Source organism: Epinephelus fuscoguttatus, linkage group LG22 (assembly GCF_011397635.1).
Source record: "Epinephelus fuscoguttatus linkage group LG22, E.fuscoguttatus.final_Chr_v1".
Lineage (NCBI taxonomy): Eukaryota > Metazoa > Chordata > Actinopteri > Perciformes > Serranidae > Epinephelus > Epinephelus fuscoguttatus.
The window spans coordinates 29,563,674-29,575,907 of record NC_064773.1 but is presented as its reverse complement, the minus strand read 5'-3'; the positions used below and the strand labels follow the sequence as shown (position 1 = coordinate 29,575,907).

The window sequence follows — 12,234 nt, the reverse complement described above, 5'->3', positions numbered from 1 at the left end:
TCAAGTTCCCGTCAAAAAAGCGAGCATCGCCGAAAAGTGATCCCTGTTAAAAAAGTATATAGCCTAGTTATAGTTACTCGTTACTTTCCCCAAAAAGTAACTGAGTTAGTAACTGAGTTACTGCACTATAAAAGTAACTAATTACCTGGAAAAGTAACCAAGTGTTACTTTTTTATAAAATGCTCAAATATGTGAAATGCTTGGACACCCCCTTAATGGAAGAAAGAATAAATGAATGAATGAATGAAAGAAGTTGCATATAAGAGCCATTTTACTTTCATATTAACAGTGCTGGTATGCTGAACAAGATCTATATGATGAGTACATATGTCACACAGAATCTGAATCTGCACACTGCCTTTGAATCATCCCCCTTGAAGTTGAATCTTTTAATCCTCACTCTTTCTACAAATCTTTATTGTATTCTTACCATATATTTGATGGGTCGGTGCATCAAAAAAAAAAAAAAAAAAAAAAACTTATGCGAATGTTAGCTTACACTGGTGCTCAGTCAAGCAGTGAGACAGTGGATTAATGTTAGCTAGTTGTAGAGATAACGTTATTCCCATCACGGCTTATTACATTAAATCTAAATTTCAAAAATATTTCACATTCCAAGCTTCAAATCATAATAAATCACCAGAATGCCCTACAGAGCTGAGAATTTTTTCAGCACACCCATTGCACAACATTTTTCATCAAATGTTAACAAAATCTTTGACAGTACACCTAAAACAGCAGAATGATGGGACATTTTTTCAGACTTTACTGCTTTAAGCCTAAAATGACAAAAAAAAAAAACAGTTTTGCATATGTGATATTATTGCCTCAAGTTCATGAGAAACCAGCTGATTGATGTGTGATTTTTTTCAGTATTGTATCCCCAATGCCTAACAGTTGTGAATATTTTAAGTTCTGTGACCTCCCTTTCTCTGCCTTTTTTTCCTGGGGCTGATTTGGCTTCCTGGCCTTGGAGCTGGTGGGCAGGGTTGAAGAGATTATCAGGAAACTAACTGCACCTAGGTAGATCTCCTGTTTCTGCCCATCTGTTGTGAATTCTTGTGGTTTAGAAGTTGACATGCTTTATTCTGTGCTACTTTTCCAAATGAAAATGTCCAATCCCCTGTGACAAATCTGAAATATCCAGTATCTTAAATTCAAGTAAAATGAACCACCCCCCACAACAAATGCACATCTAGTTGCCCTTTTCAGGGCATACATAGGACAAGATAACATTCATCATATTCTTAATAATGGGAGGTTGTGGGTGGAGCATGTGTGACAGATAGTGGGCCAGGACCATCTCCCAGGCATCAATCAGATGAACATTCAGTCCTTTGAACATGAGTCTGAGCACCTTGTTGAACCGCAGTGAGAACCAGTCACTTTTTGTTTGTGCAAAATTAAGCGTCAGGCCTTGCGGGTTCCCGGTCCGGATGATGACCACTGTGCCGGGAGCCCTGTCCAGCAGCTGCACCACCGCCCTGCGGATGCTCTGCAGTCTCCGGATGTAGAGCTCCATGGGATAAGGGCCAAAGTGAGCCCAGGCACAAAAAAGTACAACAGTATTGGTGCCTCCAATTAAACCATCTATTTCATTTGCAATGTAACGAAGCTCCCTGGTTGGGACAGTGACAATACGGAGAGGAGGACCATGGAAGCGGTATGTTACCCTGATGTTGTTTGCATAGTCTAAGGCCATGTAAGGTCCAGCTCTCTTCGGACTGTGCAGGTCGAACTCCTTAAGATCTATAAGTATGACAGAGGAACAGATTAAGCTGCAGTGTGAACAAAATCAAATTGTTGCCAGAAATCCTGTGGCTTAATCAGCTACCTGGTAGTACTGCGTTGAGATATTCAAAAAACTGCCTGACGGTGGAGTCTCCATACATGTGGACCACCTTGCCTTTCAGACATGGACTGATGTCAGAGATGTTGAATTGGCGAACTGTGGGGCCATTTAATGATCGCCATGCACCCTGGTAGTAATAGCCAGAGGGTCCAGATGTCACAATGCTGCTTTTCAACTGTGGTTGATCTAAGAGGAAGTCAAAGGATATGGGTGGGTTTATTTTAATGACCAATATTCCATGAAAAGACCAAAACCAAGGTTTCTCCCTCCCCTTGACTGCTTGGGGTGCCATTTAGGTCAGTGCCAAACAAAATCTTCGTCAGGTGGTGAGCCAGTAGTTTTAAGTTACTGCCCAAAGGACTCAAGAGGTATAGAGCATCATAAAACACAGCACTGATCTCAAGAACACATATCCAAAAGCAAAATGCAAAGTATGAGCCAACAAATAGCAAAACACCACAACAGATAAAGTGTTGTAGTGGCCAACTTAAAACTTAACTTCAAAGACACTCAAAGTTATTAGCAGTAGGCAGGTTTCAATTCCTTACTCCTAATTCCTTAATGTACCGTTTCTATTCCTTACTCACAAAGTCACAAAAAGAGTCAGGTTGTCATTTTGCACATTTATTTTCCACGTTGCTTTTCATCCAGGTTATATTTCCATCCACATACATCCAAGCTTCTCTCAGATCCAACACATGAAAATATTCCTTGGGTGTTCCACGATATAGATGACAGTTAATATACATCCCATAACAATAGCATAACGGTATCATAACGGTCAAAAAACCTTTTTTACAACAAACCTAGCACCACTGCTAACACACGCTCTGACCTCAAACCTGCTCTCCTATATACCATGGTGTGCATACACAGTGCATAATTCAGGCCCTATGAAATAATGGGAAACTGGATGTTTAACACAAAACTAAGGCCATTCAAGAGTTTACCTTAACAGAACAAGTAATAATGGCAATAACAAAAGTATAAAAGCACACCATAAACCTACAACAAAAATCTTAACTATCTTAAACTCAATATTGGCTCCTACAAGTGTATTAATAGTTCAAATGAAGGGAACAAAACAGAGAAAGCAGTGCCTCTCCAGAAACCCCAAAATCTAGTCTGGGTTTTCAATTCCAATAAATCCCCCAAACAAAATATTTTCACTTCCAGTACTACAGTCCACAATGTTTTGACAATCATAAAAACATTATTAGACCTACATCCACAGACCTCACTTATTGGTCTTTGAAACTGCAAGAAACAATGATGCTGCAAACAAGAAAATGTGAAGACCTTTTTTTTTTTTTTTTTTAAATGTTATAACGTGTATCTGCTAGCTGCTAATAACAGTGGCTTAAGTTAAAATTAATCTAATCCTAGAGAAGGTTGTACAGTTGATGCATATTGTACACTGGTACATGCAAATAGCAAATGCTCTCTCCACACTTTGATGAGGGAACACACTGTGAGCTTTTAAGCTAAATGACTATCATGACTTTAAGCCTGGTGCTCAGATCCATGTTCCCAGTGCTCTCAAATTGGGCTGAATACAGCTTTCTACAGCTGTATACACCCAGATGATAGTGGTAAGCTGTTTACAAATACATCTGTTTTTCTGCCTGTTGGACTTTTATTGTCTGTAGCACATTCAGTTTTGAGTTGTTGTTTGGGCCCGAGCACCACACAGTGCAAGGAATTCTTCTTCTTCCTTTAAATGAATTGCCTTTTTGGGGGGCTTAACATACTTCAAAAGTCATGAAACTTTACACATATATGAGAACTGGTAAAAGGGTCACATGCTCGGGTGCCAAAAAATGGCTCAGTAGTGCCCCCTACAAAATTTTGACGAAACAAAGCTGCTTTCACCTAAATGCATGAAAATTGGTAGGCACATGTTACTTCCCAAGACGTACAAAAAAGCCTCTTGGAGCCATACTCTAAACCCAACAGGAAGTTGGCCATTATGAATTTACTGTGCAACTTTGGTGCATTTTTGGCCATTTCCAGGGGTCGCACTTCAACGAACTAGTCCTAGAGATTTTATCCGATCAACTTCAAAAGTTGGTCTGTCCAATCAAAAGCACTCAACCATGAAAAGTTATTACAGGCTTGAGTTTTTTGTCAGTCCGTGTGACAGTGGCAAGGCGTCAAACTTAGGTGTTTTGCCACAAAACAAGAAGTAGTTTATTACTCCAGCATACATGGTCCAATCTTCCCCAAACTTCACAGGATTGATGGCAGTCCGCCCTGAACACATCTACATCTCAATGATAGATAATAGTTATAGGTCCCCCGACTGGTAACAGGCATGACATGTTTTATACTTTGACGTACATCTCCTACAAAGTTGAACAGATCCACCTCAAATTATGGTGGACCTCAAAAAAGTCATAAGACTGTTGAGTTTTCATCAAACAGCATTGCCACGAGGGCAGGGCGAAGGTTAATGTTTCGCCAGAACACAAAAATTGGCAGTGTACTTCGTTCAATCTGCCTGAAACTTCACACGCTCTGTAATAGTCTAGACCTGGACATGTGATATGAGTTTCGTCAATGGTTGTGGCAAAATGGCTTGGCCACACCCTTTAAAGAACAGCCCCCGCGGCATGTTTCACCATAGTGCACGACAATTGGTACACATGAACCCATGGTTTAAGTTTGAGTTTAGTTTATTTACTTTATTAATCCCCTGAGGAGAAATTCAATGTTTTCACTTCTGCTTGTCAATTACACACAGGTCTGAAAGGCACACACATGCACAAACAGGACCTAACTATATTTTATATTTTAACAAACTCCTCCTACAGATTTAGCCAGATTGCCTTCAAACTTGGTTTGTGTGAGCTTGACTACTTTGTGATGAAAAATACTACGAGATCTACCCCTCTGCAGAACACTGAATTTTGATGTCTTGCCATTAAACACGAAATTGCTATTACTTTGAAGTAAATGGACCAATCTGCACCAAACTTCACATGATTCCCTAATAGTCCTGCCCTGAACACATGTATATGACAATTTTCCATGATAGTCATAGCGCCACTTAGTGGCAACAGGAAATACGTCTTTTCGGACACTTATCCTTTGATTTACCTGAAATTTACACTGTGGTCTATATTTGATGTGCAAAGACTTGATGTATTATTAGTGCATTCTATAGCGCCCTAATGTGGACTGAGGAAGTGGTACAACATGAAGGATATGCCATCTCACTCTTGCATGCGGTGACCGACTTTCACAGAAATGTCACAGAAACTGTCATGTCAGCCAGCGTCCTGCTAGCCACCCTGAGTTGTGCGAGGGCTCGTTCATCGCTGCTTGCAGCTTTAATCATTATTATCATTATTATTATTATTATTATTATTATTATTATTACAGGCAGTGATGGCAGTAGGAGAAATCATGCTTTACCTTTCTTTTTTGGCAACACAGTGACACTGGGAGGTCCTGAAGCCCTAATTTCAACTCTCAAGTTGACACCCCTGAAGAAAAGCACACACAATAAAACATCAGTGTTTTGAATATTCAGTATCTTACACACACTATGACATTAACAACATAAAAACAAGACTGGAGGTCAAAAATCTGAAATATTATTTTATTTCATTTTATCAAGTGAAAACAGCAAAGCTGCTAAAAATCTACTCTGTTAATTAAAGCTGCACTAATCAATATGTTTATGTAAACAATGGATTGAGTGAGCATGTGTGATGTGCAACTTGTCACTTGCATCATCCTCCAGCACATTGTTTTTTGATAGAGCAAGAGCTGCATGACCCTGACGCATAATTCATTTTATCATTTCAAGCAATTATGTATATCATATTGCCTACAATGGTTTAATTGTGCCTAATGTAGTTCACTTAAATAGTTCATCCTTCTGATTATGATTGATGATCCATAGCTGTTTTGGTGCCCCCTCCAGTACCTGATACCCTACACACAGCGCATGATGTGCAGGTACATTGCGCTGCTTCTGATCAACCACCTCCTTCTAAACGACAGACAAAGCTTGCAGCTGGCTGGTGAAAATAGAAGAGCATCTTGAAGCTAAATCAGATTTCCCCTCAGGAGTTAGTGGAGACCAAAGTAGAGCCAAAAAGAAAATGAATATTGGACTCACATTTGACATTATACCACCTCCAAAGGAATGCTAATGTTGCTCCACATGGACTGGATGTTGACAGGGAACTGTTTGCTAACACGTTTATCATAAAAATTTTATAAGGTGATAGTATGTCAATAGCTTTTGTGCTTTATCCAAATAGCAAAAAATAATTGTAGTTAGTAACATGTTTGGGTTCAGTCTTGCCAGGAGTTAAACTTCTGAAACACCCATAAAGGACATATACACTTGATGTACTGTATTAGAAGTCACATAAAATGTTAGTCCTGTCTTTCTGCTCCCTCACCTTTGAAAGAGCTTCGTCTCATTTCCCTTAATTATGTAGTTGACTCCTCCCATGACGTGGTTGATCCTGGCATTGCAGCTCAGGTTCTTTGGCTTGTAGCAGAACCAAGGGTCGCCTGTATGACGGTCAGTGAAGTTGCACAGCGGCTGCTGGGTTGGACGTAGGCAGATGTCACAGATGGTAATTTCAGAGAGTGAGCCTGAGCGGAAGAGGCTCTTGAAGAAAACCCTATCAGGTTGTTCTCTGTTTATCCTGTTCAGCACTGTGATAGCCTCATTAGGGTGAACCAGCATCACCTGATTGGATAGAGAACCAGAGTTTTCACTACGTCCAATCGCGTTCAGTCATATAAACAAAGACAAATTAAGTGGATACCGCTTAAAGCTCCACACTTTGACACATCTAAAAGATTTGCATCTACATAAACAAGACCTTCAGATGACAGTCTCTGGAAAATGGTTCATTCACTAAACCCCTCCCCCAAACTCACTCTGGACACAACCACCTCTGACTGACAGCCTCTCTTAGCTTTCTCAGTCTAACAAATAAACAACTCTTTTTAATGCCACAATGTAAACAAGAAAAAAAAAGTGATAAAAGGAACAATGAACTTCCCTTTTGTTCAAGCAGGCTTGGTAATATGACTCAAAAGTGATACATTTTGTGAAAGTTGGTCTACTGCCATGATTTAACAGCAAACACTGACAATCAGCATTAATATGGTATGATAGCCTATGGTCTGTCATATTGTTTGCACTTGGACAGCCATTCTTCCTAACACAAACGAACAGTTACTGCCACTTCTGACCAAGAGTTCCAACAGATCAGTGCTATACTCTGGCTCACGTGGTCTTAGCTCTTCAACTCAGGAGGTTCATGCTTCATGCTAAGTACTGTAGCTCACTGAACAAGTCTGTTGCGGAGTCGCGACTCTCACTCGGTCACCGGTGTGTGCAGAATACAGGGCTTAACTTTATTCTCAGAGAGGTTCTTTAAATCAGAAGTTAAGCAGGCTCTAATGCACAACTGCGTATGCACCATTAGCAGGATTTTGCATTGACTTCCACTTGTGAAACAAGTTAACTGGTTTCTCATTGAGCGTAATTTAAAAAAGGCCTCTCTCACAAATCTGACATCACTATCTGTCAAGCTTTGGATTTTTCCATAAGTTAAAGTGGTGTGCGTTAGGCTGTATCAAGAGAGACAGCTATTCTGCATTTAATGTTAGAGAGGGCTGTCTTTTTAGCCTTCCCAAAACCAAAAACACATAACGCTAATGACTATCTCATACTACATTATTTTGTCACGTTAACGACAAGCATACATACTGTATAGTATTTCACCAATATGTGGGAGCCTTCTGGTTGCTATGACCCCAGCCCCGCTGGTTATGTAAGACAGCATTATATGCACCATAGATGTCAGCCAACCAGAATTATGTTGGGATGAAATATCAATTTGGTCTTATTTTTTCTATCATTTCTGTAGGACTAACTCGCTCTACATTACAATACCAAAACACTGCTCTGTCTTTATGTTGACTGTTTGTCATGCAGCTTTAGCTTCCGTCTTTCAGTCCAATATCATGTATGTAGCTGTTAGGTGCTCATTTAAAAACTCCCTTTACAGGCTTGTGTTTTAAAACAAGTCCACCAGTAACAACAAAATCTCAGCTCCGTGAGTCGCTGTCTTCATCTAACTCATAGAGCTACTGAGCTAACTTAATTAGCTAGCTATCTACAGTTCATAAGAGCGGCAGTAGCTCAGTCCATAGGGACGTGGGTTGGGAACCGGAGGGTCGCCTGTTCAAGTCCCCGTCCAGACCAAAATATGGAGCGTGGACTGGTAACTGGATCCCCCCCCCCTCGAAGCGCCTGTCATGGGCAGCTCCACTCTGACATCTCTCCACTTAGTGCATGTATAGGTCCTGTTTGTGCATGTGTGTGTTTGGACCTGTGGGTAATTGACAACAGAGTGAAAAAATTGAATTTCCCGTCGGGGATTAATAAAGTATATAAAAATAAATTAAAATTAAATTAGTGACCATTTGCAGCTGACAAAATCTTCAATTAGTCGCTATACATAAGACCCTGGGGTCAGTTGCACTCCTTAAGTCTGACACTTAAGGTTTAGTTTTTCCTTAGTTGAGAAAATTACTTAAGGGTGTTGCACAGAATCTCTTCAAAGGTTTCCATAGTCAAGGAAAGACAGTTATTTACTGTACTGAAAGAGATTTTACAGCAGTAAAATTCTACTGTTTCTGTGGAGACCATTTGTTTACTTGAACGTGCACATATGATAGCCTAGGCTATCTGTTGTCACACCTAAGTATCCTATTACAAAGTTGGCCTGATTGTAAAACACATAGCAGAGGATAAGAAGACGGGAAAACCAGATTGGTTAGAGGAAGAAAAAAAAACATACTTAGAGAGAAATTCAATAAAACAAAAAACATATTGACGAGTAAATTTGATTAAAAAAAAACAGCAAACATGAAGCAATGAATGTGGGAGGATATTGCAACATTTGGGCAGGAACTTCACCACCGTGTTCAACAGACTGGTGAGGGCGTTTGAAACCCGGTGAATGACGCAGCACAAGTTTGACTTGTGTACATGAAATATCTCACCAATAAGTGATTGGTGTTGCATAAAACTGTAGAGAAATCATTATTGTAAATGGGCTGGAAGAGCGCAGCCTCGGAAAATCTAGTGATCCAGCTCCAGGCGTTGAGACAAATCATAGTGCAAAATGAATTGCTCATCAAAAAGGGTGTCCATCGGGTTCTCCCTGTCGTGGGACATTCTTCTCTGGATGCCATAGATTTTAAACCTTAACTCAGATTTACAGGAAAACCTTTACTTGAGCTGCTTTGTGCAACCAGCCATAGCTTTTTTCTAACATGAAAACGTATCATTGTCTCTAAAATTAGGTTGCTAAATCTACCACTGTTATCATTAACAATGGCACATGTGCCATGCAAGACGTGAAAGTTAACAGGCAAAGCAACAGTAACAGTAAATAGGGTGGGCGGAGCTTAGTGACCAATCATTTAGAAGACAGATAGAAAACACCATCAATACAACCACATTTAACATGACAGGCTTTAGCATCACCTTAACCTGCGCGTCTCCTTCCCAGGGTAAAGAGAACACAGCAGAGTAGCTCCCATTGAGATGATCCACCACTTGCCCAGCTACACCTGCAACAAGCTTCATGTTGTGCAGTCGGGCAAGTAAGAGGTCCCCCCCATACCTCTTGGGACGACCATGGAAGTCAGACATTTCTATCATAACCTCCAGCTGATCCCCTACATGCCACTGTCCTCCTCCCCTCCTTGGGAGAATGGTGAAGGTGCTGTGAGCTGGATCACTGGTCTGCTCCAGGGAAACAGGAGCTGGCAAAGGTGGAGTTTCAGGCCAAGCAATGGAGTCTAGTAGGAGGCGTTCCTCCAGAGCGTCCTCAGGGGAGAGTGGCTGGAAGGTGCAGAAGCTGTGATTCACTTCTGGGTCAGTGGAAATGTTCGTGATGTTGGTGGTGGAGTGTATTTTATGCTGAAACTGCTGGGGGGTCAAGAGAGAGATGGTGACAAAAATGCATCAAACAAATGCACTAAAAGCAAATTAACTAAACAAACTGGCATCTTTACCCGGTTCCTATCCTCCACACTTAGACTTATTTTCATTGTGCCAATGGTGGCTTGGAAAAACCCCCCTAACTGTGTCACACGGGCAGAAGGGAAGGCGGCTCCAGCTCGGCCTCTTTCCCCGTTCACCCTTCTCCCCATCTCCACACTTAGACTTTTTTTTCACCCTGCCAACAGTGGAGCTTATATCCATTGTGCCGATGGTGGCTCGGAAAACCGCCCCTAACTGTGTCACACAGGCAGAAGGGAAGGCGGCCGGAGCTCAGCCGGTCCCCTTCTCCACACTTTGACTTATTTTATCCTAGGCTACTTGGTTCTATTTCTCCCTCTCTGGGAGCCTGAGCTCACCGCGCAGCAGCCCACCGCATCCATCCATCCATCCATCCATCCATCTACCCCTCCCTCCGTCACTCGCGGACAGAATGGTTTTATAGTAAGGGGAGGAGTAAAGGGAGGAGGGCAGGCTTTAGCGTGGACGGTTAGTGATGTCATTCACCTCAAAAAAGAATCATTCGCCTCCAATGTAATGTAATGTAAATTCAAATGTAGTAACCAGGTTTCAAGCTGTAGAGGACACTCCATACCACATTTTTAAAATAAAATGTAGATTTTCAACAGTTTGCACTAAACTGTCAAGATTTTGAGCAGGATCAGTCAGTAACACTACAACCAGAAACAATGATTATCAGCTGAAAAAAATTGTTTTAGGGTTTAGTTACTTTTTAAGGGTTCTCACCTCCAGGACCTCCACGTTATGTAGCCCAAAGATTAAGGCAGCCACAGCCAGAAAGAGGAAGATGACACTGAACTCCCTTCTTGTACAAGCTGTGGTCTTCATGATAGTCTTCAGCTATGACTGCAGCACTACAACCACTTCCTCTGGCACTGGATCAAAAATAAAACAAAAAACAACAACAGGGTGACAACACCTTTGATGCTACAGAATATTACCGCTATTGTTACTAAAAGCAAAGACAGAAAAATACATATACCTGCTGGCGACCACAAGTACCATGTCAAAAGGTGTACAATGTATCCTCAATGTAACAGTCTGCTTCTATCCCTCACCTGCTCCTGGTAAATTTCCATTCACCTGCACAGGGTTCACTTACGTCAGAGTAATGAACCCAACTACTACTGACCTCCACGTCCCAAGTGAAACTGGGCTATGAGACTTTCACCCACTAGGTGACAGTGAGGACAGCTATTCCATAGTGGAAGCTAAAGGAAGCCACTCAACAGAAATTTCCAGATGTTTTTGTGCCCACTGCCATCAGACTGTACAACAGCGGTTTGGCTTAGCTACATCTAGCACTGAACGGACCCATCTTGCATTTGTCCAATAATGACACTTTATCTGCCACCTGTCACTTTATTCCATTCAACACTTTGTCTGCCATTTTTAGTCACTTTATTCATCTGATGTAGCAATTTTATTTTATCTTTTATGTATCTATTATCATTAATCATATTCTGTCCTTTTGATTTTGTCTTGTGCTGCTGTGATACGTGAATTTCCCCCCTGGGGATCAATAAAGTATATCTTATCTTATGTTAATCCCAGTCAGGTAGCACTTTCTGTCGAACGGAGACAAAAGCTTGAAGCTTTGCTGCTGACTTACAGTGATGTTTTTAGTGCTCATGACCAAGACTATGGACGCACTAACATTGTACAACACAGCATAAACACAGCAGATGCTTGCCACATCAAACAGAGCGTATACAGAACCTCACCAAACATCAGAGAAGAGATAGACGGGTCCAGCAGCTCCTTGCCCAGGACCTCACTGAGGAAAGCTGCAGTCCCTGGTCTTCCTCTGTCGTTTTCTTGAGAAAAAAAGATGGCAGCTACAGATTCCGCATAGATTACCAAAAGCTGAATGCAATCACCATCAAAGACTGATACCCCCTGCCACGCCCTGCAGATGCTCTTTACAGCCTATCAGATGCATGCTGGCTCAGCACGATGGACTTATTAAGTGGATATTGGCAGGATGAGCTCCAGCCACAGGGCAAGGAGAAAACAGCATTCATCACTGGCAGTGCTTTCTACCAGTTCAAGGTTATGCCCATGGGACTGATCAACGCCCCACCAACATTGCAACAGTTGATGAAGCTGGTGCTACGTGGCCTGCACTGGAAGGACTGTTTGATTCACCTAGATGATGTCCTTGTGTTCAGCTGGTTCACACTGATGCTTCACAGGATGGCATTGGCTCTTTGCTGGCTCAACATCAAGACAACAAAGAACGTGTTATTGCCTATGTGAGCCACACACCTAGGCCTCCTGAAAGAAAATAGTCTACCTTTGACCATGA

At 41.5% G+C, this 12,234-nt stretch overlaps 1 protein-coding gene across 1 annotated transcript; it reads right to left on the bottom strand.

Moving 5' to 3' along the window:
- Positions 1-375: 375 nt before the first annotated feature.
- Positions 376-11,722, bottom strand: LOC125882478 (NXPE family member 3-like). The gene is made up of 7 exons (XM_049566183.1): positions 11,651-11,722; positions 10,653-10,801; positions 9,387-9,833; positions 6,271-6,566; positions 5,270-5,340; positions 1,835-2,038; positions 376-1,749 (listed from the first exon to the last, which is right to left on the bottom strand). The coding sequence occupies exons 2-7, from the start codon at positions 10,752-10,754 to the stop codon at positions 1,196-1,198; spliced, it is 1,674 nt and encodes a 557-aa protein (XP_049422140.1). The 5' UTR covers positions 10,755-10,801; positions 11,651-11,722; the 3' UTR covers positions 376-1,195.
- Between the last annotated feature and the right edge of the window lie 512 nt (positions 11,723-12,234).

Bases quoted from the DNA above. Each gene is read 5' to 3' on its own strand.
- LOC125882478 (XM_049566183.1), bottom strand. From the start codon at position 10,754: ATGAAGACCACAGCTTGTACAAGAAGGGAGTTCAGTGTCATCTTCCTC. The intron at 9,834-10,652 runs GTGAGAACCCTT...TTGACCCCCCAG, and splicing joins ATAACGTGGAGGTCCTGGAG to CAGTTTCAGCATAAAATACA. The intron at 2,039-5,269 runs GTAAAGCATGAT...ACTTCCTCTTAG, and splicing joins TGTGTTGCCAAAAAAGAAAG to ATCAACCACAGTTGAAAAGC.